Below are 24809 nucleotides of genomic sequence, written 5' to 3' on the forward strand. Positions count from 1 at the left end.
TCAGTCTAAGGCAATGGTTCTCAACCTTCCCAATGCTGTGACCCTTTAATACAGCCTCATGTTGTGGTGACCCCCAACCATAAAATTGGTGTCTCGATTCCTAAGACCATCGAAAATATGGTTTTCCTATGGTCTTAGGCGACCCCTGTGAAAGGGTTGTTCGACCCCCAAAGGGGTCCCAACCCACAGGTTGAGAACCACTGGTCTAAGGGGAGCCTTAGGCAGCTGAGCTCTCTCACTTGGGGAGATTTGCCTGATGACGCAGAGAGTTGTACAGGGATCCCGTCCAGCTTTGTGTTGAGATCAGGTTGTGTGTGTGTGTGTGTGTGTGTGTGTGTGTTTGTGTGTGTGTGAAGAGAGGGGGGAGAAGAAAGAGCGGGGAGGGAGGAGAGACTTTCTGCCTCTCTCTGCCATATGTAGGTATTTCCCTACCTGAAAAGGGGAAGGAAGGAAGGAAAGATCTCTCTGGCCTAGGGCCAGCCCCATTTCTGGCGGGGCATCCATGTCAAGGAATGATAGTTTGCCAGGCTGTCTGAAAGGGGAGAAGCAGCCTGGAAAAGCCAAAAGGGTTTTAAAATTGAGGCTGATTCCAGGCAAACCTCTCTGTGAAAGGAGGCAAATCCACTGTGGCTCCTGGGCATTCAAGTGCAGATCTGCTGGGAGTGGGCAGGCAGAGCAATCTCAGGGCGCTATGGGGCAGCCCCCTGGAAAGGCCAAGTTCCTGCCCACAAGCAGCCCCATGGCACCAAAGCCTTTTGCAAGAGAGCTGAGGAAGCCAGGGAAGCGGCTCGGGGTTCAAGGGCGCCCTGGAGCCTGTTTGGAAGGGAGAGCTAAACCGTCTCAAGGGCTGCACATGGCCAGTGGATCTCCCAAAGTCTGAAAGGCAGAGAGATCCCTCCTTCGCGGCACCTCCCCAGAGTTGGGGGGGGGACCCACATGCTGGAGATCCCTGTGGGGGATCTACATGTAGCTGTGAGCACGGTGCCTCTTCTATTTGATGCTAATCCTCTTTGGCAGCCTCTTCTCCCAGCAGAAGCTCCTCCAGCTCTGGGCCCCTGAATGGAGGGAAACCGTTTGGCCAGCAGGATGAGCAATAATGCAAAGGCTTTCTGGGGCCCTTGGAGGGCAGCGGGAGCCGGCAGGCCCCGAGAAGGCCAACCGATGCCAGGCCAAGCTGGTTGTGCGACTGGCAGAGGCTCCTGGAGGCCATGGTGCCCATCCTGGAAGCAGCTCAGACAGGTTCCCAGGACTGATGGAGGAAAGACCCACACAACAGAGGGAGAGGCAGCCAACCTCTCTTGTACTTCCTTCTCTCCAGCCAGAGTTTGCTCTGCGGCCCTGGATTCAAGACAGATTCAGCAAGGACCCCAGCAGGTCTGGAGATGCTCACATGGCTTCTGCTGGACCACAAAGGGCCCCACTCACATTTATGGCCCCTTCGGTTGGCCCACAGCCACAGGGGATGCTGGGACTTGCAGAAGCCCCCCCCCCCGCACAAAATTCCTAACCCAAGGGCCCTCTTTGCACATCCTCCTGGGCCTCCCAAACCCTAGAGAAGCATTTCTTCTAGTATCCCACCCAAGCATCAGAGCCACCAAGCCCATCTTCCACACCTCAGAAGACTTTGTAGTGCAGCCCCTTCTGGCCAGGCCATCGGCTCCTGCCTGCCTTCCTTCCTTTCCCAGAGGCTTCGTGGTTTTCTGCAAACGGTGTTTGGTTCTTCCGTGCCAGGAAATTTGCAGAAGAGAAGCAGCTGTGCCTTGCCCATGCGCACACTGCCCCCAGCCGCTGCACATGCCCCTCATGCACTCCCACCCAGGGGCTGCGGAGGGGGCCAGGGTGGGTCTCTTCTCAGTGCTGGAAGAACAGTCCTGTTTCCCTCGGAGGCCCAGAGACAGGCCGGGGCTGCCCTTGGGGACAGAAGCTCCTGCCAGCCTGGGCATCACTGCACCCCCTCCTCCTCCACATAGGTCGAAGGGAACCAGCCAATCTGCAAGAAATTAGGAGGGAACCTAAGGATGGAGGAGGATGGGACCTGGCCAGGCCTGAGGGGGGGGGAGGCTTTTATGACTGAGTGGGCTTGAGTGGGCAGGGTCTGGCACTGACCTTGTGCCCAGCTGGATGCATCACTGCTCCTTGGCTGGATGCCCCCTCCCCAATTCGGAAAGGAAAATGGCGAGAGGATCATGCCCCTTCCAGACGCTACTTACTCGGCCGTTGGCCTCTCCCTTCCACCAGCCTTGATCCCCGCGATCCGACTGTAAATCTTCACCACGTCCCTTCCTGCAGGGAGAGCTCCCGCATGTCCCGGGCAGCAAAGTTGTACCTGGCCACTGCAGTCCCGATGGCCCGAGGGGTGAAGACTGGCGGGCGGGGGAGATAAAGGGAGAAAAGTGAAGGGGCTTCCCTCAGCGTGGCCTGTCCATTTTCCAAGTTCTGTGGCTTCTGGCTGAATTTTCCTTTCTTTCTGCCACAAGTAGTCTTTCTCGGCTGCTGTGAGGCTGACCTGCCAAGGCTGGACTGGGAGCAGATGGCCGATCTGCCAGCTGTGGGCAGAGGGTCAACCCCGTCCTTCCTTAGATGACCAGCATGTGTCACTGTCCAGCAAATGGATGGGGGCCTCTGCATGCATATCTAGATATATATAATCATCTATACTTATTGTATCCAGAGACACAAACACACAGAGAGAGAGAGAGGGGGGGGGGGGGGGGGGGGGGAGAGAGAGAGAGAGAGAGAGAGAGGAGAGAGAGAGAGAGAGAGAGAGAGAGGAGAAACAGAGAGGGGAGAGAGAGGAGAGAGAGAGGGAGAGAGAGAGAGAGAGAGAGAGAGAGGGAGAGGAGAGAGAGGGAGATGGAGAGAGCTGGAGAGGAGAGAGAGAGAGAGAGAGAGAGAGGAGAGAGATGGAGAGAGAGAGAGAGAGAGCTATATATATCTACCTGACCAAAAAGGAGTGGAGGATTCTGAGAAGTGAGGTGGTGGCCCTGAGGACTGAGGAAAGGAAAAATTGTAGGAAGCGCAGGCAGCTGCAGAAAAGAAGTTAGAGGGAAAATGGAGGCAGCAGGAGAAAGGGGAGGGAGGGAGAGAGGGAGGGAGGGGGAGACAGTATTAAGGGGACATTTACGAAATGGGAGAAGAAATCAGCAAGGCAGGGGAAAGCCCCACCCCACAGTCGTCGTCGTCCCCCCCCCCCGCTCTTCATGCTTCGGCCTGACAGGAAGAGGGAGGTGCTCTGCATGGCTGACCAGGCTTCTCGACCCCGTCTGTCTCCCCAGAGGAAGCACCGATGTTTGCAGAGGGAGCCAGGCTCTCTCCTGCCTGGAGGGGTCAAGCAAAGCATCGGCCCTGGGAAGGGCACGGGCGCCTGCAGGGCCAGGGAAGGCTCACTCAGCTGGTGGGAAGGGTTTTGCCCCTGTCCTTAAAGCACCAAATGACTCCCAGCTGCAGCTGCCCAGCAAGGGCCAACCAGACTGTGAAATGCAGCTTGGAGCCACCGAGGGCCTTTGGAAAGCACAGACACAGCCCCAGCTTCAGCCCAGCCTTCTTCCTCCTCATCTCCGAAATGGGTCGGGGATGAAGCCAGAATCCCAAGGTGGCGCAGTGGTTAATGCAGCACTGCAGGCTACTGCTAGATAGCAGGTCAGCGGTTCAAATATCACCGGCTCAGGGTTGACTCAGCATTCCATCCTTCGAGGTGGGTTAAAATGAGGACCCAGATTGTTGGGGGGCAATATGCTGACTCTCTGTAAACCGCTTAGAGAGGCCTGAAAGGCCTATGAAGCTGGTATATAAAGTCTACTGCTATTGCTATTGCTATTGCTATTGCTAAAGCTGGAGGTTTGTTGCAAGCACCTCCCTCCAATCCATTGACCTAAAGCAGCCCCTGACCACCCCTGCTTAGACTGGACCCTCGCCCTGCTGGGCTGGTTGCTGTGGGTGAAGAGCCATGGGGCTGGAGTCTTTCCACTGCTGGGCTTCACTGCCGGCCAGCCAGGCCTTCAGGCCAACCGGAAAGCAACCCACTGGTGGGGACTGGGCCTTCAAGAGGCAGCCTGGGGAAGGGTGCAGCTATGCAGCCACAGGCTTCAGCTGGTGGGAGCAAAGGGGAGGGGGCTCCTTTTGCAAGCTCTCCATCTGCTCCGTGATCCCCAGCTGGATGCAGAGGGTCCTTACCCGGGGACCGAGCTAAGGTTCTTGAGGCTGAGCGTTCCCGGGATTTGTAGGGATACTTTAAGGTCGTGTCCAGCTGTTTGAAGCTCTCCTTCAGCGAATGGGCTGGTAGTACTCCACCAATTCCTGCAGAAGACAGGACGAAGAAGCCCCTTGAAGCCTCCAGGAAGACCTGGTCCAAGGCAAGGATCCTTTTCCCCCAAAGGCCAACCTACCAAGAGGCTTTCAAACTTTTTGGCTTCTGTGATGTGGATCCAGTTCTCTTTTTCAACCACTTTAATGTGCTTCACCTCGTCATTAACCTGCGAGGGGAAGGGCAGAGATTTCAGGAGGTCTGGCAGGGAAGTTCCCCACCCAAAAGCCCACCGACCTTCACCCCTCCAGATTTGTCCCATGGAGAAGCCTGGCAGAGCCGGGCTTAAATTGGCCCGACTTCAACAGCCCAAGGTCCCCTTCTGGCAGTGGGGGTGAGGGGGGGGTTTATGTGCTGAAATGCTGGAGGCCCAGTTGAAGGCTTGCTCCACAGAGAGGCCAAGCAGACCCTCCCATTGAGGTCTTGAGATGTGAATGGGGTCTGCAGGGAGGACCATCACCCAGACTTAATTTTTGGACCAATATTGGAAGCAGAAAAGTTACCTTCAGCGAACTCTAAAAACCTCACCAAGTACAAAGGGGTTTAAAAGGGGCCACGGGGGGCTTTTCTCAGGGCCGCCCCTTATTAAGCCCTGTGTAACTCTTGGACCAGGAAGACAGGAAGGGTCTGGAAGCTGTATGACCCGGGTCCTGTCTTGGGAGGGGGGGAGACCATGCCTGCCCCCCCATAGGTGCGAGAAGCTGCCCTCGAGGCTCACTGACTTGATGCTGATGGCGAAACGCTCGGCTTCAGCTGGCCTCCTCCCGGATCAGATAGGTCCCGCTGGCGTGCTGCTTCAGGAGGTGTCCGTCTGCTGCCTCTCCATGCTGCCTGCAAACCTAAGATCCACACTCTGGGTTAGGAGGGATCCCTTAGATCCCTCTGGAATCCCTCGGCGGTCTGCAGGGAGCCCCTGGCACAGAGAGAGGAGCTGGGGAGCTGGGCCTGGTCATCGGAGACTCAGCCTGGGGGCAGAAGCAGCCGGCCGGGTCCTATCGACAGTTGGGGGTTTGTGGCCCTGCAGGGCTTTGGGGAAACGGGGGCCCTTGGCAGCCCTGATGCCTCCCATGGCAGATATGGAAAAAGCCCAGCTGACGGTTCAACAGGACTCCGTATTACAGCCCCACCATGCTCAGAGCATCCCAGGGTTGGAACAGAAATCCCTGAACTCAGCCCCCTCCCCCCTCTCTCCAGATCACGGAATCTCCTGTCCAGCTGCTCTTAGGAGTCTCTGCTCTCCCTGCTTGACTGGGTGACCAGAGAGAGCTGATCTTTCCTCCCCCCCCCATCCCCTAATTTTTCTTTGACTCCCTTCTAAATTCTCTGAGCTGCTTCCAGCTCAGCAGGCAGAACTGGGCAGCCCCAATGAAGGGAGGCTGGAGTTCTTCTCTGGTGGCATCTGGGCTGCTGTGGATTGGCCTTTCTTCTACAGCCACGTCACATGGTTGGCTCTTCTTTGATTTTAATAAACAATTATTTCAGGACTGCTTCATCAATAACATAGTGAGCCAGCTACATCTATTCTAATAGTTCTCCATTTAATTCTTGTTTCCTCTATAGTAATTTGGCATCCACCTGTTACATTAGATGTTCTTCATCTCAGCCATTCTTCAACCTAGCAAAATTAATTTAAATCTTATTCCCATTCTGAATCAGCTGTGAGTGGGATGGTCTGAACCATGCAGGCACAGGCTGAACCTCCCTGCAGATGGTGAGGGGCCATCAAGGGACAGATTAACAGAATTGGAAAGGATCTTGGAGGTCATCTAGTCCAACCCCCGCACCCAAGCAGGAGATCCTACAACATTTTTGACAGATGGCAGTCCATCTCTTCTTGAAAGCCTCCAGGGATGAAGATCCCACAACCCTCCAAAGACATCCTTGGGAGAAGCTGGGTCTCATGCCAGAATCCCCCTGGACCCTTGGTCTTCTCCTTCGCACCTCCTGCTGCTCCAATCCCAAGTCTCCTCAGCCCCCATTCTTCTCCAGCTACCCTCATCTGCCAATTGTGCACCTCTACAAACTCGGGGGACAATGAGGCCCTCTTCTGTGGCTCCAGGTTGTGGCTTCAAGAAATACCTTCCAGAAAACCCCCATCGAAGAGGAGGCCACTTCAAGATCAAGACTCTTCGGTCCTCTGCCGTCACCAACCCCACTGCAATAATCCCATTCCCCACCACCCTTTGGCTGAAAAGGCAACAGCACATCGAAAACCACCAGAGGGCCATGGGGGGGGGGGCTGTGTGCTACTGGGCAGTGGAAATGACCAGTGAACGCACACACTCTCCATTTGCATGAGGGGCAGGTGTGCATGCAAGCCACTTGTGCAAATGGAGCTGCCCACGCACGCTTGCTGGCCACTCATTGCAAAACCATCCCCCCCCCACCTCCAAAAAGTTGGAACCGCTGGGGAACTCTGCCCCACAGGACAGGGAGGGTTGGGTTTTTAAAAAAAATTCAGATGCTTTTTCTTCCTTTTCACAGGTGCAAGTGGGAAAGGTTTAGAAAACCAAGAAAGGCTTCCACAAATATGACTCTCCAAATTTTGGCAGCTCTTCCAAGGAACTGGACTGTCAACTGGACTCCGAGAGAAACGATTCGTTTGAGGTCTCCCATTTAATTCCTCATGGCCAGAGGGCTGGTTGTTTTGAAGAGCGATGCTGAACAGAGAGCGGGTTGCACCCAGCAGGCAAGAAACTGTCCCCCGCATCCCACTAGCTTTGAATCCCCCCCCCATTTCCTCACCGATGAGATTCCAGATTAGGGGGAGGGGCCCAGCCAATCCCACCCACCCAACTCACCAGGGGTACGTGGAATAGTCCATCTCTCGTGAAGGAGGGCGGCTGTTGGGAGGCTGCAGCAGAGAACAAAGGGATGGTTGATTCTTATGAATTCTTCCCAAGGGCATCCCCATGCAGGGGTGGTCTGAACAGTGGGACAGAAGACCCCCAGGGCCAGAAGGAGGGAATTGATCCACAAACTAAAAGAAAGGGCGTCAGCCCCTGAAACCAGCAGCCATTAGTCCAGGGCCTCAATTGTGGAGTGAGGGTGGGGGACATGGCATTGATTATGGCTCCTGCAGCTTCCAGCCTCCAGGACTCTTACCCGGGCGTCCACTGGGCAAGGCTTAACCAATGAGCTGGGAAAATAGCCGGATTTCTTGGACACGACAAGCCTCCCCTGGAAGAAAGAGAAGAGTCCTCACAAGGGGCCCTGTTGTGGCCTGTTGGCTGCTGGTCCCTCCAGCAGCCAAATCAGAGGAGGAGGAGGAGGCATCAAGGCAACCCGGGAGCTCCGAGGGGGAAGAGAGAAGGGAGCTGTCAAAAATACACAAAGGGGAGCCTGGGCCATCCGTCAGCCCTCAGATGGAGAGTCAACACTTCCCAGGTCTGGAGGTGGCTGATGAGGAAGAGGAGGAGGAGCTGTGCCCAGTGCCTGATAAGCAGAAGGCAGAGGAGAGGAGAGCAAAGGAAATCTATGGGCCGGTCCTTGGGACAGACGAGCCACTATTGCTAGTGAAGCCCCACCCAAACTCTGGGGACAAAAGACAGGGGGCAGAGATGAATAGGTGTGGCAGACAACTATTCATCTCCCTGCCAGATGAAGTTATTAATGTGCTGAGAGAGAGGGGAGAGAGAGAGAGGGAGGGAGATAGAGAGAGAGAGAGAGAGAGGGAGGGAGAGGGAGAGAAGCAGCGTCATGGATTCCCTTTGTCCACTTTGAGTGTAGTTTTCTTTCTTCTCTCCCATGGGGGGAAGTTTTCACTTTCTCAAAGATTCACACAACACCCATCACACAAGTCAACCAGACACAATGATGGCGTCTTTGTAATGGGAACATGTTTGTGCAACAGGCTGACTCGGCAAGTGTGCTAAAGGGCCGAGTTCCCACAACCTTGCTTGGCTTTGCAACCTGGTTTGCAGCTCTGCTTCCAGCTACAGCCTGGGATGTGGAACCCTTTCAGCCCAGGTGTCGAGCGGAGGCGACCCACTACTGTGGGGAAGGGGCTCAGCCCAGCCTTCCTCCTGTTTGGTGCAGCAGCAGCAACCCAGGGAGAATCAGGGAGACTTGAGGCTCAATGGCCCTGCAAGCCAGGGTGCCAGGCTCCCTGCGGTCACCCTGGGCAGATGGCAGAGCAGGATCCCAGATTGGTCGAGGGTGTTGAGTCCCTGCCCCAAATCCTGGTGCTGTTGGATAAACCCAGCCGTGGGAGCCAGGCTCTCCTCCTCCCCCAAGTAGAGTTGAAGGGTTTCAGGCTTGTTCAAATGCCCGGCAGGTCCAAACCTGAATTCCGTGGATAAGGAGCTGAGGAAGCTTTCCTCTTTCCTGCACATTCCTGGAGGATCCACTCACCTCCCACCACTGGGAATCCGGTTCCCCTCGGAGCAGCTCAATCACTTCGCCCATCTGGAAAGTTAAGACGGGTTTCCCTGGTGGAGCTGGGTTGCCATGGTAATTCTGGAGGGCCACCATTTTAGGGCCTGGGAAGAAGCCAGAAACAGCAGGGGCTTGGGTGGGTCTCTCAGCCAAGGAGGCCGCTCCCTGGGGGGCCCTGAAGCTCCCTTCCAACTGTGTTGTTCTGCTCAGTCCTGTTCAGAGGGGTTTGGGCTCTGCCCTGCAGGAGGTGCCCACTGCCGGGGCAAAAGGAAGGCCTGTCTCACCCTGAGCTGCCATTTCCCATTTCTGGGCAGGCCGCCAGCTCTGCAGGATCCAGCTCTTTCTTAAGAAATGCTCAAGGTCTCCGTGATGACTTCTTGGCTCCATGAACAAAAGGTTGTTTAAAGGGGAGCTTGCACCTGTGAGCAGCTGCCCCCTGCGCCCCTGAGTAGAATTAACTAAAGACTTTTTCTGTGGGGCGGGGGGAGGAGGGGCTAAGATCGGCTTATTGACAAATTGCTGACTGCAGAAGGTACACGATGAACTTTATTTTTAAATTTATGTCTGCCCTTCCATACTGTTTATTAAAATAATAAAATATGTAATGTGGAAGAGATTTGGAAAGGGAGGGCTGGCTGGCTTCATCTGCTGTGCTAGTCCCTCCCTCCCTTACAGGAACTTCTCACAAATTCCCCAGCACAAATCTTGAAAGGGACAAACTGCACCAAGTATTCACTCTGCTTTTTGATTTAAGGGGCACATTTTCTAAAAGGCAAGTGGGTGGTGTGGGGAGGAGGAGGCTTACCTTGATTCAGTGATTCCTGTCCAGAAATAAAAAGAAAGACGTCTCAGTCTCCTGAGACTTTCTGTCCACACTATGAGCTACTTTTGCTCTTAAAACTGACACACACACCCCGGTGTCTCCCCCCACCCAGCAAAGGCCTTACAGAGATGTGACAGTTTGGATTCTGAGCCGCAGCCCCCACCCTCTCCCATTGAAATCGGGAGAGAAAACGCCGCAGAGGAAAGGGTGCCCCGTCTCAGGACCAACCAAGGAGCCAGCCTGGCATCTAGAAAAAGGGGCCTTGGAGAAAGGGTTTCCCCGGGGTCTTCGGCTGGCACTTTGCTCCCTGCAAAATCCTTCCCCAGAGAGGAGGGAAGAAGAGCCGCACTGCTTACCTGCTCAGCAGGAGAACCTAGAAGGCAACGTTGAAGAGGGGCTGGTTAATGGAGAAGCTATCTAGTAGGATCAGCCCAGCTGGCGAGTTTGTGTGTGCAGATCTCAGGACTACTTGGATCCCCCCACCCCCCATTTCTTGCTATTCCAAATTCTCTTCCCTTTGACCCACCTTCAGTACTTAGAACACCCTTTCAAAACGATTTATGATGTGCAAAATCCTCTAAACGGCTGCAGAAGGGATGTGCTGCTCTGCCCTTGTGGGACTGAGTGAGAGGCTGACGGGGACCCCAACAAGGAAGGTGACCAGGGAAGGGCTCAGCCCTTCTACCTGTCCCTGGGAAAGAAGCCCACGGAGACAAGTTCTTGAGACGCAGCAGCCCAGAGAGAGATGCAGGGCACCAAACTCAACAGGCAGCCATTACAGAGAATAGTAATAGCACTTAGACTTACATACCGGTTTGCAGTCCTCTCTAAGCCGTTTACAGAGTCAGCTTCTTACCCCCAACAATCTGGGTCCTCATTTTACCCTCCTCGGAAGGATGGAAGGCTGATGGTTGGCACTTGAGCTGGTGAGATCCAAACTGCCAAATTGCAGGCAGCTGGCAGTCAGTAGAAGGAGCCTGCAGTACTGCACTCTGACCACCATGCGCCACCACGGCTCATGAATCATCCCTTTTATTACAGGGAAACATGTGCTGATTTGGAGAGCACCAGCCCAAGCCGTCCCCACCAGTCTTCCCTGGGGCAAAGGAGTGGACAGCCCAGGCTCTCTGCTTCACCTGGGGGCACGAGGACAACAGATTCCCTGACTGCAGACACAGCGGCCCTGTTTTCTGGGCTAGTTGGCAGCTCTGCAGGGTCTGATGCAAGGGGCTTTTCTCTCCCCCTCTCCTTCCTGCTCTATGTAGCGTGGATCACAAAGTTGCTCGGTTTCGGTCGGATTTGGACTCCACCTTTGCAGAGCCAGCCGAGGCACGAGAGGACGATTTGGTTGACCATCGCTGGGTTGAGTTTCAGGATGTTACCCCCGGGGACGTGGACAAGGCCATGAGGGCTGTGAGCGCCTCCACCTGTGTACTGGACCCGTGTCCCTCCTGGCTGGTTGCTAACAGCAGGGAGGTGACACGGGGCTGGATCCAAGCGGTTATTACCGCCTCGCTCCGGGAGGGGCACTTCCCCGCCGCACTTAAAACGGCGGTGGTGAGACCCCTCCTGAAGAAACCATCTTTGGATCCAGCCGTACTTAACAACTACCGTCCAGTCTCCAACCTCCCCTTTATTGGGAAGGTTGTTGAGAAGGTGGTGGCCTACCAGCTCCAGCGGTCCTTGGAGGAAGCCGATTACCTGGACCCCTTCCAGTCCGGCTTCAGACCTGGTTACAGCACAGAAACCGCTTTGGTCGCATTGACCGATGATCTCTGGAGAGCCAGGGATGGAGGCCATGCCTCCATCTTGGTTCTCCTCGACCTCTCGGCGGCTTTCGATACCATCGACCATGGTATCCTTCTGCGACAACTGCCACGAGGCCCCTAACATATGGGGTGCCGCAGGGGTCGGTCCTGTCCCCCGTACTATTTAACATCTACATGAAACCGCTGGGCGAGATCATTCGGAGGCACGGGATAAGATACCACCAATATGCGGACGATACGCAGCTGTATCTGTCCGCCCCGTGCCAACTCAATGAAGCGGTGGACGTGATGAGCCGGGGTCTTGAGGCCGTTAGGGACTGGATGAGGGCTAACAAGCTTGTACTCAACCCAGAAAAGACCGAGTGGCTGTTGTGTTTCCCTCCCAAAAATTTGGTTAGTGTTCCAACGCTCAGGCTGGGGGGGCAAAATTTACACCCCTCAGACAGGGTTCGCAACTTGGGAGTCCTCCTGGATCCACAGCTGACCTTTGATCACCACCTGTCGGCTGTGACCAGGGGGGCATTTGCCCAGGTTCGCCTGGTGCGCCAGTTGCGACCCTACCTGAATCGGGAGGCTCTCACAACAGTCACTCGCGCCCTCGTGACCTCTAGGCTGGAATACTGCAATGTGCTCTACATGGGGCTGCCCTTGAAGAGCATCCGGCGGCTTCAGCTAGTCCAGAATGCGGCCGCGCGAGTGATTGTGGGTGCACCTCGGTTCGCCCACATAACACCTATCCTCCGCGAGCTGCACTGGCTACCTGTTGATCTCCGTGTGCGCTTCAAGGTGCTTCTTACTACCTATAAAGCCCTTCATGGTAGTGGATCTACGTACTTGGGAGACCGCCTCCTGCCAATTACCTCCTCTCGACCCATAAGATCCCACAGATTGGGCCTCCTCTGAGTGCCATCTGCCAGCCAGTGCCGGCTGGCAACTACGCGGAGGAGAGCCTTTTCTGTAGCAGCTCCGACCCTCTGGAACGATCTCCCCGTGGAGATTCGTACCCTCACCACCCTTCAGACCTTCCACACAGCCCTCAAGATCTGGCTATCCCGCCAGGCCTGGGGGTAAAGACCATAGTTTGCCCCCGCCCGAATGTTGAATGAATGTTGTTTGATTTTAACTATATACTGTGTTTTTATGTTATTGCACGTCTTCCCCTCCCATAAGTTGTTAGCCGCCCTGAGTCCCCTCAGGGAAAAGGGCGGCCTATAAATAAACGCAACTGAAACTGAAACTGAACTGAAACTGAAATCACTTACTGAACTTGCAGGGTGGGATGACCTCCAGGCACTCCTTGTGGGCGCCCGCCTTGCACTTCAGGCACTGGTAGCCTTGGTAGAAGGTCCCCCTGCGGAAAGAGACGCTGCTAGCCCAGAGTGCCTGCCTAGAGCTGCTCCCCTGGTGGGCACCCTTCGCACAGCAGGCTGCACCCCCAGGGAGCCCCTTGGAGCAGGAGCAGGGGAGGCTCCCCGATACCGGAAGGCTCCAGATCCCCAGGCTCTCCTCAGATGCAGGGAAGCCCTTCCGCTCAGATGCTGAGTTGGGGCTGAGCCCACCCCTGTTGAAAGCAGCTGTGGCACTGGGGGCCCAGAGCCAAGGAAACCCTCGGTTGAGGCCAGCCGGGCTCCAAAGTGGGCTCCAAAGCAGGTGCAGCTGAGGGGCTGCTTGGGGCAAGGACTCCCCTGCTTTGCTCTGCCAAGAAGCCCCAGAGCTGCACGGCTGCCGGTGGTGCTGTGTCTGCCTGAAGAAGGAAAAACACTCACCTTAGAAACATCTTGCAGGCTTTGCAGTTGGTGGTCTTGTCAAAGGTGAACATCTGGAACTGGTGATTGTTCGCCGTAGCTTTCTCGGGCTTAATGTTGGATCTGGGCAAAGAAAAGGTGCCCCCTCAGCTCAGGCAAAGCAAGTGGCAGCTCCTCTTTGGGGAGGTTGGCAAGAGGGCTCAGGGCCAGGCCATGGGGCACAACTTAGTCCCGCCCACACATCCCATGTGCCAATGCCCGGGTCAAGACTGCCAGCTGGAGCTTCTGGCTTCTTGGCCGTTCAGCCTTTCAGTCTGGGCCCGGCCAGGATGCAATTGCTGGACACTCACATGGCCATTTCAAACTGCTCCATCCACTTCCGTTTCATCTCTTCCGTCTTGCAGAAAAACTGGAATCCCTGTTTGCCTTGAAGGTGGGTGAGGTAGAAGCCGTAAGACCACTGGGGGGAGAGAGGGGGGGAGGGGGCTGAGCGGGAAGCAGAGGCAGCAGATGCCCAAGGCCAGTGCGGGCCAGGAGGACTGGGGGCAGCCATTGCACCACGCTGAAAGCTGGCCTCAAGAGGTACCCTTGGGCGGCCGAGTCGCAGCACCAGAGGCAGCAAGCTTGGCCAACCGTCCTCCGTTCCTGGCCACAAGGACTGGGAATTCAGTGCCGGCTCCGGGAGGGCAGAAGCCGAGTCTGGCATGGCTTCCTTCTCTTTCTCATCAGCAGCAAGGAAGAGGCTGCCTCTCCACTTGCCCTCTTTGGGGAAGCTCACCTCAAAGGGCTGTTTGTAAGCCTCCCTGCAGTAACTGCAGCCCCCCACGCAGCCCCCTGGACGATGCGCAACCAGCCCTGCCTAGGATTATTACAGCAGCAGCAGCAAAAGACAAAGAAAGTGGGAATCAGTAGAGACGGCTTACCATTTTCCCATGCGACTGAGAAGCAAAAAGGAAGCGAAGGGGAGACACAGTTGGTTACCAAATCCCACCTGTTCAGACTCTAAAACAAGCGGGGCCCTTTCTCCCCATCACCACAGCCCCCAGTCCCAGGTAGGCCAGATGTTCAGGAATGAATGGGGGGACTCTTTGTGGATGTGCCCCCTCCAGAGCTTTGGGGGGGGGGATTCCACCTGCTAAGCCCCCTAGAAGAACAGGGGTTCCTTCGTGCAGGGAAGAAAGAGGCACAAAAGGGGGTGGATTTCCTGAGATCTCCTTCCTGCTACCACACATCCATTCAAGCAGCAATTGTCCATGTGGGAGCCCTTGTTGGCAGCTGAGCAGAAAAGGGGCTTCTCCTTGTAGCCAATGTGGCACGAGAGTGGCAGTTGCTCAGTGTGGTTCCTCTCAAGGGCCCAAGCAGCACAAGGACACCCCCTGCCCCCAGGCCAGTGGAGAAGGGGCAGCCTGAGCAGCCTGGCTCTTTTGGGGCAGGCCCTCTACAGCTCCTTGCAGCACCACCAGGCAAGGTTGCCCCCCAAAGAGACACCAACTGTGCTTCCAGCTGTTAGAGCTCTCCCCCACTTGTGGTGCCCAACGTTGGCCGTGAAGGGAAGGGAGAAAAAAGAGAGGGAGGGACTCTGCACCACGACCCACCTTCTTGATGTCCTTGTTGTTGGTGGGGTCATCGGTCATCTTGTAACAGAGCAGCTCCAGGATGTCCTTCTGCTCATAGCTGTAGCCTTTCCTCTTGCAGACAATCACCACTTTATCAAACAAAAACAAATACCTGTCCCAGAATCAGAAGAGGAAACTCAGCAAGCGTCTGCACGTTCGCCCTCCCCCCAGGCCTTGGGGAAGGGGCTCTGACCCTCCCCCCTCTCCTCCAGTGACCCTAACCTTAACCCTAACCCTCTCCTCCAGTGACCAGGAGATCCATGCCAGCTGAAGAGGGCTCACTTGTGCCTTGATGTCCCAAGTGGAATCCTTGGTCAAGAGGATTTATCATCTCTGGCCAGTGTAGCCAATTTCTGGACCCAAGAAGTTTCAGGTGGCTGCCTGGGAGTCCCAGCCTAGGGAAGATTCTGCGTCTCCAACAGACCCGGCCAGATGGCCCCCCCCCCCTGGCCCTTCTCCTCGTCTCTTCCTGCCTCCCCCCCCGTTAAAAGCCAGCTCCTGCTGCCTGCCATGGGGCTCAGCATAGGGCCAGGAGTGCCTGGGGAGCTTGGTACATAGCTGGTGCCAAGGGCAAGCCATCAACCTCTGAGTGGCACCCAAGAAGGACGGGCAGCCCAGGCACCAATGGCCTTTTGCCTTAGTCCACCTTTGGGGGGGGGGAGATGCACCAAGGCAGGGGTCTTTCCTGTTAATGCAGGAAGGGGAGGCAAAGGATCCGTCTCCTCAAGCCCTTGACTCCATCCCTCTTCCAGGAGGAGGAAGAGGCCAGCAGGTGGGCTCAACCCATCCGGCAGAGCAGGGGTGGCAGGCAGGACACTCCTGAGCTCTCTTGTCTTGTGGCTGCTACCTCCAGGCAGGGAAACGGGGTCTTGGGGAAGGAGAGGACAGGAGGGCCTAGCCCAAGGGCAGAAGGACCCTTCCCGCTCTGGGGAAAGGTACATCAGTGGAATCTGCCTCTTCCAGGGCTGAAGGGAGAGGAAAGATGGAGGGAGGGAAGGAAAGAAAATGAGGGAGAGAGGGAGGGGAGGAAGGGAAAGGAGGAGGGAAGGAAGGCAAAGGAGGGAGGGAAGGAAGGAAAAGGAGGGAGGGAAGGAAGGAAGGAAAAGGAGGGAAAGGGAGGGAAGGAAGGAAAAGGAGGGAGGGAGGGAGGGAGGGAGGGAAGGAAGGAAGGAAAAGGAGGGAGAGGAAGGGAAAGAAGGGAAAGGAGGGAGGGGAGGAAGGAAAAGGAGGGAGAGAGGGAGGGAGGGAAGGAAAAAGGGAGGAAAGGAAGGAAAAGGAGGGAGGAAGGGAAGGAAAAGGAGAGAGGGAGGGAAGGAAGGGAAAGGAGGGAGGGAAGGAAGGAAAAGGAGGGAGGGAGAGAAGGAAAAGGAGGGAGGAAGGGAAGGAAGGAAAAGGAGGGAGAGAGGGAGGGAAGGGAAAGGAGGGGGGAAGGAAGGGAAAGGAGAGAGGGAAGGACGGAAAAGGAGGAAAAGGGAGGGGTGGAAGGAAAAAGAGGGAAAGGGAGGGAAGGAAGGAAAAGGAGGGGGAGGGAAGGAAGGAAAAGGAGGGAGAGGAAGGGAAAGAAGGGAAAGGAGGGAGGGGAGGAAGGAAAAGGAGGGAGAGAGGGAGGGAAGGAAGGAAAAGGAGGGAGAGGGAGGGAAGGAAGGGAAAGGAGGGAGGGAAGGAAGGGAAAGGAGGGAGAAGGAAAAGGAGGGAGGAAGGGAAGGAAAAGGAGAGAGGGAGGGAAGGAAGGGAAAGGAGGGAGGGAAGGAAGGAAAAGGAGGGAGGGAAGGAAGGAAAAGGAGGGAGGGAGGGAAGGAAGAAAGGAAGGAAAAGGAGGGAGGGAGGGAAGGAAGGGAAAGGAGGGGGGAAGGAAGGGAGAGAGAGAAGGAAAAGGAGGGAAGGAAGGAAAAGTAGGGAAAGGGAGGGAAAGAAGGAAAAAGAGGGAAAGGGAGGGAAGGAAGAAAAAGGAGGGAGGAAGGGAAGGAAGGAAGGAAAAGGAGGGAGAGGAAGGGAAAGAAGGGAAACGGGGAGGGGAGGAAGGAAAAGGAGGGAGGAAGGGAAGGAAGGAAAAGGAGAGAGAGGAAGGGAAAGAAGGGAAAGGAGGGAGGGGAGGAAGGAAAAGGAGGGAGAGAGGGAGGGAAGGAAGGAAGGAAAAGGAGGGAGAGGGAGGGAAGGAAGGGAAAGGAGGGAGGGAAGGAAGGAAAAGGAGGGAGGGAGGGAAGGAAGGGAAAGGAGGGAGAGAAGGAAAAGGAGGGAGCGAGGGAAGGAAAAGGAGGGAGAGGGAGGGAAGGAAGGGAAAGGAGGGAGGGAAGGAAGGGAAAGGAGGGAGGGAGAGAAGGAAGAGGAAGGAAGGGAAGGAAAAGGAGGGAGGGGGGAAGGAAGGAAGGAAAAGGAGGGAGAGGGAGGGAAGGAAGGGAAAGGAGGGAGGGAAGGAAGGAAAAGGAGGGAGAGAGGGAGGGAAGGAAGGAAGGGAAAGGAAGGAAGGGAAAGGAGGGAGAGAGGGAGGGGAGGAAGGGAAAGGAGGGAGGGAAGGAAGGAAAAGGAGGGAGGGAAGGAAGGAGAGGGAGGGAAGGAGGAAAGGAAGGAAGGGAAAGGGAGGGAAGGAAGGAAGGAAAGGATGGAGGGAGGATGTTGCCAGCCTTCCCTGGTTTGCTGAGTGGGGGGCCGTGGGTGGGATTCCTGCCTCTGGAAGCCAACCTGCTCAACCCAGCGTGTCTTGGGAACTCGGCTGCCTGCCCGAGGGTTGCCCTGGGGGGTTCCCTTCAGCCAGGACCCCCGGAAGAGGCCCTTCCTTCTTTGCTGCTCTGCTCACTCACCGATCCTGCTTCGTGTGGTTGATGATGGAGCGGACCTTCAGTTCCCCATCGATCTTTGGCCGCCCATATTCTTCCAGCTTCACCGGCTGGGACAAAGGGGACAACAGTCAAAACTCCCCCTCCCCTAATCTGGAAGGCTCCAAAGGGCACCTCAGCTGTCAGAGAAAGGGGGGGCACTTCGGGAGTCAGATGGCAGTCAAGCCTCTTCCTGGGTGAGATCCAGGTCTGGGGACCAGTGAGCAGGCAAACTGGGGAAGACCAGAAAGCAAGGGCAGGGTGGTTTCCTTTCCTCTTGGGTGTTGAGGCCCCTGAGGCAGCCTCCCATGCCCGCCTGGCTGAGCCCAGCTATCCCTTTCTGCAATGCCAGGGCCTGAGGCTTGTTGTGACCCCTCCTCAGTGTGGCGGTGTGGGCCCTTCGTTGCACAGCCTAGAGTGGCTGGGAGCGTTTGGGGACTGCACCCTGCTCCAGTTGGCATCGTCTGTGCCCTTCAGCTGGCTAAGGCCCTTTGCCATCGCTGCCATGCAGCAGCCGTAACAGGATGCCAACCTCCTGAACAGGGAGCCTCTTCCTGGCCAGCTGGGGGGCCAGAATCCCCGGGGCTTCCGGAGGAGGCAGGAGAGCCAAAGCTTTGATCCTTTGATCTTACCAGGTTTTCTATGGAGCTCTGGAATTCACTGATTTTCTTCAGGGTCTCTTTGTCCCGTTTGACTTCATTGATGAACATGGCCAAGTCCTGAAAGGCGGAGGGGCCCATCAATGGCAGCGCAGGCGAAAAGCCCCGGGCAGGGGTCAGCTCAGAGAGCAGAAAGACGCCCAGCAGCCTCAGGGGGCCTGTGCAATTTCAAGGGGCCCTTGGGGCAGAAGCAGAGCACAGCCAAGCCAGGCTAGAAGAATCTGGGGTGGGCTTTGGGGAGCAGCCCTTGGCCAGAGACCAGGCCCTGCCTCTATTCAGTGACACCCCCCCCCCAACAGACCTCCCATGGGGCCCCACCTGCATGGCCTCCAACGCTTCTTTCAGCTGCTGCTTCTCCGGCCGGTCAGACGAGTGGCTGAGCAGCTCCTAGAAGACAAACCATCATCCTGGGTTACTTCATCCACTCACTGCCTGCCTGCCTGCTTTCTGCTCCACCTCACCATATGGGGGTGGGTGGGCTGAAGGCCACTGGGGAAGGTAGCAGGAGAGGCTCTGCCGAGAAACAAGGGCTGGAGTTGTCTGTGGAGATCCTCAGTCCTCCAGGTGATGGTTGGCCCAAAGGTGCTTTTTCCAAGAAGCTGTTTTTCCTTTGAAGACGTTTCACTTCTCATCCAAGAAGCTTCTTCAGCTCTGACCGATGGGAAGTGGTTTGAAAGAGGGGTCACAGAGGCCATCTCTGTCCAAACTGAACAGCCCTCTCTCCACAGAGGGTGGGGATAAGACACCATCTATCTCCTACACAGTCCTTTCAGCAGTTCCAAGAAGGCTCCACAGCCATTTGCACTATTCAGGTGACCCTGAGGACAGAGACAAACCTCCAGGTGGCCTCAACGACTCTCTCAAAGGATGCAAATGGCCAGCTGTCTGCAAGGAGGATAAATCCTCCTATTCCCCAACATCCAGCCAGAGCTGAAGAAGCTTCTTGGATGAGAAGCAAAATGTCTTCAGAAGAAAAAAACAGAAAGTCCAGTTGCCTCTTGAAAAAAGCACCTTTGGGCAAGGTTTGGAGTTGCTTGTCCCAAGAGTAATGGCTGGGGGTGGGTGGGAGAACGAGACGACGACGATATGCAGAATCAGATGATTTGGTGCAAGCTTGAACAAACAAGCCAGAATTAATTAAGGTTTATGGAAACAACTGCACTATTGATTTATGTGTGGAACCAAAAGCATTTGCGCAGGGGAGTATCCTGGGCAAGGGGGGCACAAGTGGAGCCAGAGGAGACCCAGGCTGAAGTTGCCTGAAAGACTCCCTGGTCAACTGGGACACTTGCCCCTTGCCTTATGCGCAGCTCTCCCCACCTGATGCAGAGCCTCAGGATCTCACCTGGGCTCCAGGGGGCTGCCTGCTCTGCCTCCCTTTGGCTCTACCATCCCAACTGGAGATGTCCTACCGTGTTTCCCCAAAAATAAGACAGGGTCTTATTTTCTTTTGACCCCCAAAATATTGATTGGATCTTATTATTGGGGGGGGGGGTATTATTTTGAGGTTGCAAACAGGCGCCCGAAGAGCCAGGCACAGCCTTAGGGGCAAATGGCTATGTTGCATACCAGCCATGAGGTGACCCGGCAACCCCCCTTTCCAGGCAGGCAGAGTGCCACTTACGGACCCAGCGATATCCCAAAGGCGCTAAGCCATGTGGTGCTCTGCCCTCCAACTCAGCTCCCGCGTCTTGACGCATTCGGGATACCCTCAGGTCAGTCCATGGCGCTCTGCCCGGCTGGAAAGGGAGGTTGTGTGAGTGCCTGTTCCATCCGCAGCTGGTGTGCCTCCCAACCTCACCATGCCCTGGCCCAGCTCTCCCTGTAGGGCCAGTGTGCCACCGCTGCCACCGCGCTCCAACCATAATCTATTCTTCGGCTTCCAAACTCCGGCGATCCGCAGTCCAGTCTTTCAGCAGCGGCCGCTCTGGGAGTACGCTTTATGGTTGTGGGCTGAGGCAGAGCATACAACCATAGAGTGTATTCTCAGAGTGGCAACTTCTGGAAGACTCGGCATCCTATCTCTGTGCTTTGGAAGCCGCAGAAAAAGCCATGCGGTGATGGCAGGCGGCGGCGGCAGCGGAGGTGCCCTGGCTCTGCAGGGAGAGTTAGGCAAGGGTATCGTGAGGCTAGGAGGCACGCAAGCAGGAAGTGGAAAAGCCGCTCATGCAACCCCCCTCTCCAGCCATACAGAGTCCCATTCACTGACCTAGAGGCATTCCAAAAGCGCCAAGCCGCGGGAGCCCAAGGGCAGCGAAAAGGCACTCACACGGCTTGGCGATACCCCTAGGTCAGTGAATGGTGCTGTGCCTGGCTGGAAAGGGGGGTTGCCGGGCGGCTGCTCGTGAGCGTGGTCACCTCATGGTTGCTATGAAGTGCTGCTGTGACAGCACAACACAGCCATTCGATCCTGAGGCTGTGCCTGGCTCTTCAGGAGCCCACTCGCAAGAGAGCAACTGCCCGGCAACCCCCTTCTCGTTGGGCACAGCACTGCTCACCGACCTAGCGGTATCCCGAAGGTGCCAAGCAATGTGTGTCTTTGCCCCCACCCCCCCTATTCCTGCAGCTTGGTGCCTTTGGGATACCGCTAAGTTGGTGAGTGGCCCTCTGCCTGGCTGGAGGGGGGAGTTGTCCAGGGGGCTTATTTTCAGGGGAGGGCTTACATGTGCATGGCCTTATTATCAGGACATGTTGTATTTTCGGGGAAACACAGTAATTTGTTATGTTGTAGGAGCCAAAACCAGATCATGCTGGACAAACATTCTTTTGACAAAATGACTAAGTGACCAGCAAAATGCTGTTTATGTAATTTACTTGGACTTCAGTGAGGCATTTGACAAAGCAGACTTCAGCCTGTTTCTTGGCAAGGTAGAAAACTGGGATAGACAGCATCAACAGCAGATGGATTCTTAACTGGAAGACCAATTGCACTCAGCATGCAGCCCTTAATGGAGCTACATCTATCTATGTGGAGAGAAGTAAGCAGTGGGCTACCCAAGGTTCTGCCTCAGGTCAGTCCTCTTCAATATCTTCATCAATGATTTAGACAAGGGGATAGATGGGGGAACTCATTAAATATGCAGACAACTCCAAGCTGGCAGGAATAGCCAACGCTCCGGAAGATAGGCTCAAAATACAAAGGATCTTGACGGACTTGAACACTGGGTCTCTCTAATAAAACGCATTTCAGGGGTGAGAAAAGTAAGGGTTTTACACTTAGGCAAGAAACCCCAAATGCACAAGTTAGAATAGGTGGTACCTGGCTCAACAATAATAATTGTGAGAGCAATCTAGGTGTCCTAGTGGAACATACCCAGTTAGGTATGCGTGGCTGAAGCTCCAGGATGGCTTCAGCCAGAGAAGCTCGTAATGGATCCAAGTAATGGATCGATGACTTAGAATCCTGACATTCTGAGCCAGCTGTCTGCTGCAGCTCCCAAAACTGCCAATTGTGGTAACTGTGTAGTCTAATGAAGAACTGGGATGGCATGTTAGCAGTCTTCTGATATTTGGCTTCCACAGAGAAGAGAGGGTCAACCTATTCTCCAAAGCACCTGAAGGCAGGTTGAGAAGCAAGGGGTGGCAACTAATCAAACAGAGATCCAATATAGACCTTCCTAACATTAAGAACAATCGATCAGGCGGAAATACACCACGTAAAATAGAGAATGGAAAGAGAGAGAAAGGAGACAGGAGAGAGGGAAGTAGAAGGGAGGAAGGGAGTAGGAAAGAGGGAAGGTGTGGGAGGAGAGGAGAGGGAGAGAGCAAGGGGAAGTAGTGAAGAGAGAGAGGGCAGAGGAAAGAAAGGAGGGAGGGGAAGAGAGGGAGAGGAGAAGGATGGAAGATGAAATAGACTATAATATGGTGTATGGAAGCAGAAGAGCAAATACAAATTGAAGAAGCTTAATGGCAAGAGGAATTGATATATTAATGAATATTCAAAAAGTGTTTGTTAAGATGTAATGGTATACTTTGGATTATATTATATGTATGTTAAAAAATAAAAAATAAAAGGTTTGGCAAAAAATAGAACAATCAATCAGTGGAAGGAAGGGCTTTCAGGTGTTGTGGGTGCTCAATCATTAGTGGCTTTTAGGCAAAGATTGAAGAGCCATTTGTGAGTGGGGCAGTGGCCTAGAGGTGGAGCTCTCACCTCACAATTAGAAGGCTGGGAGTTCGATCCTAGGTAGAGGCAGATATTTCTCTCTCTAGGCACACTGACAATATATTATCTGCTGAACAACACTCCGCATTGGCAACAGGAAGAGCATCCGGCCAATAAACACTCTGCTAGCTCCATTCAGTTGCCCAGACTCCACCCCGCAAAAGATTATGGCGTTGTTAAATGATTATGATGATTGAACAGTCATTTGCTGGAATAGTATAAGGTCCCTTGCTCGAGCGGTGTGTGTGTGTTTGTGTGTGTATGTGTGTGTGTGTGTGTGTTCCAAGACCCCTTCCAATTCTATAATCCTGACCTGAGAGCGAACAAAGCCCACCTGCCCTCTCCAGAAATCCACCTGCATTTTCCATCCACCTGGAAGGTGGAGAATGACTCACTTTGAGCAGGAGGTGATACTTCAGGACTCTCTGCATCGGCACCACCAGCAGATCCTGGAGCTTGAACTTCCCCTCCTGGACCTTCATGGTACATTCCTTGAAAGAAGAGCAACAAAAGAGAGACCTGAAGCCCACCTTCGTCTCCCCCACCCACCGTCTCCAATGATGGTCTGCCTGGACCAGGAGTGTCAAACTCAAGGCCTGGGGGCCGGATCTGATTGCACGGTGCTTAGATCTGGCCCACGGGGTCGCTCTGGAAACAACAAAGGACTGGCCCACACTGCCTCTGCCAGCAAAAAGAGAGCTGCAAGGCCCACCCGGGCTCCGTTTTTGGCCACGACAGCCTCCTCAGCTCTCTCCCTGTGAAAACAGAAGGGAAGGAAAACACACAGGGAGGCTGTGTGCTCCGTTTTTGCGGGCAAAACAGCCAAAAATGGAGCCTCAATGAGTGACGTCAAGCTGGCCACGCCCCTGACCACCCCCAGCCCCGTGAGATCAAACACAACCCTGATGAGGCCCTCAATGAAATTGAGTTTGACACTTCTGGCCTGGACAAGAGCAGCAGCTCCATACTGGCTGAGGACAGACTGTCCCAGCCGTCCATGTGGTCATCCTCCCCCAGGACCCACCTGCCTCAAAGGGGTGCTGGGTCCGGCTCTGCAGCAATGAGGGTCTCCCTGGGCAGAAGGTCTTAACTGTGTTCCCCTTGGACTTGCGTTGTCTGCCTGCTGGCTGCCCCCACCCCTGTCCCCCAGGTTCTCAGCCAGGCCCCGGCAGGCCACAATTCCTGAGAAATGGTCTGCCCTTTTCTCTTTCTTTTTCTTTGGCTGAATTTCAAAACTATATTTTGTCGAACATCATAAGAGAAAAGATATAAACAGAAAAGGAACAAAACCCAAGCAATAGGGAAAAAGGTAGAATCAGGTGAATAAAGAAGGGCTTTTAAGGAATTTAAAGTATTCTTGGATTTTCAATATTTCATTCAATAATTGCAGATATTCTTTTATATGCATATATTTTTATGTTGCCTATAAAAGAACCCTAAAAATGGCTCTTCATTCTAGACTGAATACAAATATGAGAAGCAGCAGATGGTACAACCTGAATCGCAAAATGAAATTAGAACGGTGATAAATTCCTTCCATGCTGTTAGAAGTCTGTTCTAATTTAAGAAGTCCTAATGAACTACTAAACCATTAAGGCTTTATGTAGAAAGAAGCCCATATTTAGGACTTGGTACAAACCCAGGTATCCAAATTGCAGTCTGTCAAATGCAATTCGATTCTGGGCCAGATTTATCTGGGACTAGCACAGAGGGGTCTCTGGACCAAGACCTGCTGTTGTCCACTCCTGCTTTGCACTACCGAAAAACAAGGAGCCCTTCCTTGCAGTGCGATATCCATGGCACTGGAAATTATCGAAGCGCATCCACCATGGGAAGCAACAAGCATGAGAGACGCTTGGAAATCCCAATTTTGGCAAAAGGAATTGACTATTTTCAACCAGGTGCTTCACCAGCCTAAGAAGAAAGGACCACCCTGTTGAAGAAGCAAAGTATGAGCAGGATTTCTGCAGGGCAGGGCAGAGCAGATCTGGGACACTAGATGGTCAAAGAAAAGTGGAAACAGGATGAACCAGGAGCAGCTGGAATCAGTCCCGCCTTCTGCCAGCCAAGCTGCTCTCATCCCCACAGCTCTCCCTGCAAGATCCTCAGGCTCCTGGCCACCCCGGAAATATTCCTGTTTCCCTTTGCCATTTTTAGTGTAGGTCGGGAAAAGCAACACTTGGGAACTTAGGAGACACACTTTTGACATTTAGACAGAAGACCTAATTCCTCTTCTGAGACTGGGACGGAAACATTGTTAGAGACAGCAGTTGCAGCATTCTGCCATGAATGTTTCTGATAAGATTCGAAACCTTTCTCGTTATCTCCAGAAAGAGGGAGATTTAATCAACTGGTTTGCATTCAATTCTATTTGCCCAACAGCACTCTCTCCCGGGTATTTGGAAAGAAGGGCCCGGGAATTCCAAAGAAATAGATCAAGTTCTTTTAAACCCCCTGTCAGAGTGCGCACAGCATGACTATGAGAAACAACCCAGGAGCAAATTGATTAAACAGAGGTTTATATTTAAATAGTGGTTTA

The 24809-nt window shown here is 54.5% G+C and overlaps 1 protein-coding gene across 1 annotated transcript in view; it reads right to left on the minus strand.

The window, feature by feature from the left end:
* Positions 1–1465: 1465 nt before the first annotated feature.
* The window catches only part of VAV2 (vav guanine nucleotide exchange factor 2), a 140955-nt gene continuing 117611 nt past the window's right edge, over positions 1466–24809 (minus strand). Inside the window, 23 exon segments of the mRNA XM_032232840.1 lie at positions 1466–1990; positions 2211–2251; positions 2254–2280; positions 2283–2363; positions 4174–4275; positions 4278–4296; positions 4386–4471; positions 5024–5063; positions 5065–5108; positions 5111–5142; positions 7105–7157; positions 7409–7483; positions 8657–8784; positions 9486–9501; positions 9860–9876; positions 12535–12623; positions 13039–13140; positions 13368–13477; positions 14613–14745; positions 17432–17517; positions 18079–18165; positions 18424–18492; positions 22666–22761. Coding sequence (XP_032088731.1) covers positions 1943–1990; positions 2211–2251; positions 2254–2280; positions 2283–2363; positions 4174–4275; positions 4278–4296; positions 4386–4471; positions 5024–5063; positions 5065–5108; positions 5111–5142; positions 7105–7157; positions 7409–7483; positions 8657–8784; positions 9486–9501; positions 9860–9876; positions 12535–12623; positions 13039–13140; positions 13368–13477; positions 14613–14745; positions 17432–17517; positions 18079–18165; positions 18424–18492; positions 22666–22761 — 1581 coding nt within the window. The 3' untranslated portion in view covers positions 1466–1942.

The sequence above is a fragment of the Thamnophis elegans genome, chromosome 16 (genome assembly GCF_009769535.1).
Source record: "Thamnophis elegans isolate rThaEle1 chromosome 16, rThaEle1.pri, whole genome shotgun sequence".
NCBI classification, from domain to species: domain Eukaryota; kingdom Metazoa; phylum Chordata; class Lepidosauria; order Squamata; family Colubridae; genus Thamnophis; species Thamnophis elegans.